The following is a 2,745-nucleotide window of genomic DNA, read 5'->3' on the forward strand; positions in this document are numbered from 1 at the left end:
AAGAAACAGACAGAAAGCCGCTCATTTTTAGCTGCTTAGTAATCACCTCTTAATCAAATGTGGGTAATGCAGAGAATCAAACCTCAGACCATCAGTGTTTGAATATGTTTGATGAAAGATTCCAGTGAAGGATCTGATTTTTCCTAGGTCTCAGAGGGAATGAGATAGGACATAATGGTAAAGGAAGGGTCAGCCAACCAAAGGTGGCTGGTCCAATCTTAACTCTCCATGTTAAAAACAACAACAACAACAAACCACACACACCAAATGTTTCTATAGCAATCTGTTGCATTTTCTTTATTTCAAGGCCCAGGTCTACTTGGAGGGTCATGTAGAAAGTGGCTTATAAATAAAATCAGAGTCTGAATAGTGACATCACATTAAGAGACAATTGGTGGATTCTTTCACTAGGCAAAAAGCTCACATCTTTGGAATCCACGAGTTGGTATTATTTATGGGATACCTGAGATGTACCTTGCTCCGATTAACATTACCATGCTACTCACTATAAAAAAGCCCAAGGGTAGACTACAGAAGATACTAGAGTCACCACTTTCTGAAGACTGAGATGTAACCCAGCCCATTGACTTTATCACAGCTTTCTTCCATGTAGAGTAACGAATTTCACTTTCCTCAGCTTTGATCTGGGGTTCAAACCGCTCCATTGTAACTGCTGACAAATCCTCGGGTTGGAGACTCCACACATCTACTCCTTCTGCAGCCCCTGCTGCCATAGCAGCTCCAAGGGCAGTTGTTTCAGGCATCAAGGATTTCACTACTGGGATATAAAGAATATCTGCCTGTAGCTGCATAAGAATTTTGTTGTTGGTCATTCCTCCGTCTACCTGCAAGTGACTGAGTGGAATCCCACAGTCACGGTTCATGGCATCCAAAATCTCCCGGGTTTGGAAACAAACAGCTTCTAATGCAGCAAAAGCAATATGGCATTTATTGGTGAACTGAGTGAGCCCACAGATGATGCCTCTTGCACTGGGCTCCCAATAAGGTGCATATAACCCTGAAAACGCAGGGACGAAATAGCAGCCATACGATGAACCTACTTCTTTAGCAAGTGTTTCGATTTCCTCTGAGGTCTTTATAATTCCAAGGTTATCTCTTAGCCAGCGAATAACAGCACCAGCTATAGCTACAGAACCTTCCAATGCATAATACACTGGTTTATCTCTGCCGAGCTTATAAGCCACTGTGGTCAGAAGGCCACGTTCAGAAAACACACATTTATGGCCTGTATTACACAGTAAAAAGCAGCCCGTTCCATACGTATTTTTGGCTTGTCCATCCTGGAAGCACATTTGTCCCACAAGTGCAGCAGACTGGTCTCCCAAACAACCAGATATTGGTACACCTTCTAAGGCCCCAGCTTTCATTAGGCCATAGATCTCAGAAGAACTCCGGACATTTGGAAGAATTTTCATTGGAATTTCAAAAAAATCACAGAGCTCTTTATCCCACTCCAGAGAATGAATGTTGAAAAGCATTGTCCTACTCGCATTCGTTACATCCGTACAGTGGACACCTCTGTTGGTCCCTCCTGTCAAACACCAAATAAGCCATGAATCTACGGTCCCAAAAAGAGCTCTATCTTCTTCAACAGCCTTTTGAACAGTTCTCACATTGTCAAGGAGCCAACGAAGTTTCACGGCACTAAAGTAAGTGCTAAGTGGAAGGCCTGTCTTAGACTTGACAAAGTTATTATTTCCTGGAATTTTTTTACTCAGATTCTCAACAGTAGACTGGGTTCTTAAATCAAGCCACACCACAGCATTGTAGAGAGGCTCTCCACTTAACTTGTCCCAGACTACAGTGGTTTCCCTCTGGTTAGTGACCCCAATAGCTTTTATGTTGGAAATATCGATATTGAGCTGTTCAAGTTTCTCACACGTTTTCTCGATACACTCATAGACAGACTGTAGAATTTCCTTAGGGTCTTGTTCCACCCATCCTTCTCTTGGAAACTCTTGTTTTATTTCCACTTGATGATGACTAAGTAGTTCGGCTGTTTTTGAATTGAAAACTAAAAAGCGTGTTGAGCTGGTGCCCTGGTCCACGGCCCCCACCAATGGCCCCAAAACCGCTTTCTTCGCGGCTGCCATGAAACCAGCTTCTGATCAGCTGGCTATTGCGTCCAGTTTCCAGGGAGACGGTGGGAGGCGGGGGAGGGGCAAGTGGTGACCCGGAAGTCGAGGAGGCCTGCTACAACGGCTGAACACCGGAAAACTAGTCTCTCGATCCCTACCTCTCCACTGCTCCCGCTCCTCAGTCAGTTTTGCTGCTTTTTCATCTTCATGATCACTGTGGTCAGCATAACCCTGGTCTCAATCTCGGACATCCTTTCTTCTCTATATACTCTGTCTCCTTAGAGACAAGTCCCTTGCCTTTCAATACCGTCTTTATGCTGATGACCCCAGAATTTATATCTCTAAACTCTCTAAACCGAAAGCTTGCTAAAATATCTGATTTATATATAGCCAATTTCCTAACTCAGTTATCTCTTTGGATGTTCAAAAGGCATTTCAAATTTAATGTTCAAAATATTTATGTTCAAAAACAGGCATTTGTTCATCTTCATCATACCTGATCTTCCAGACTTTTGCCCATGTTAGTAAATCACAATATCCTTCTTCTAGTTGCTTAGGATGAAAACCCAAAGACATGTCATCTACCACCATGCTCTCATACACCACATCTACTCCCTCTGCAAAAGCTATCATGCCTTTATTCATT

The 2,745-nt window shown here is 43.0% G+C and overlaps 1 protein-coding gene across 1 annotated transcript; it reads right to left on the bottom strand.

Moving 5' to 3' along the window:
* Positions 1-270: 270 nt before the first annotated feature.
* LOC144240377 (glycerol kinase) lies at positions 271-2,143 on the bottom strand. The gene has a single exon (XM_077774682.1). The coding sequence runs from the start codon at positions 2,112-2,114 to the stop codon at positions 453-455; it is 1,662 nt and encodes a 553-aa protein (XP_077630808.1). The 5' UTR covers positions 2,115-2,143; the 3' UTR covers positions 271-452.
* Positions 2,144-2,745: the final 602 nt, after the last annotated feature.

The sequence above is a fragment of the Crocuta crocuta genome, unplaced genomic scaffold (assembly GCF_008692635.1).
Source record: "Crocuta crocuta isolate KB4526 unplaced genomic scaffold, BGI_CrCroc_1.0 scaffold247, whole genome shotgun sequence".
Lineage (NCBI taxonomy): Eukaryota > Metazoa > Chordata > Mammalia > Carnivora > Hyaenidae > Crocuta > Crocuta crocuta.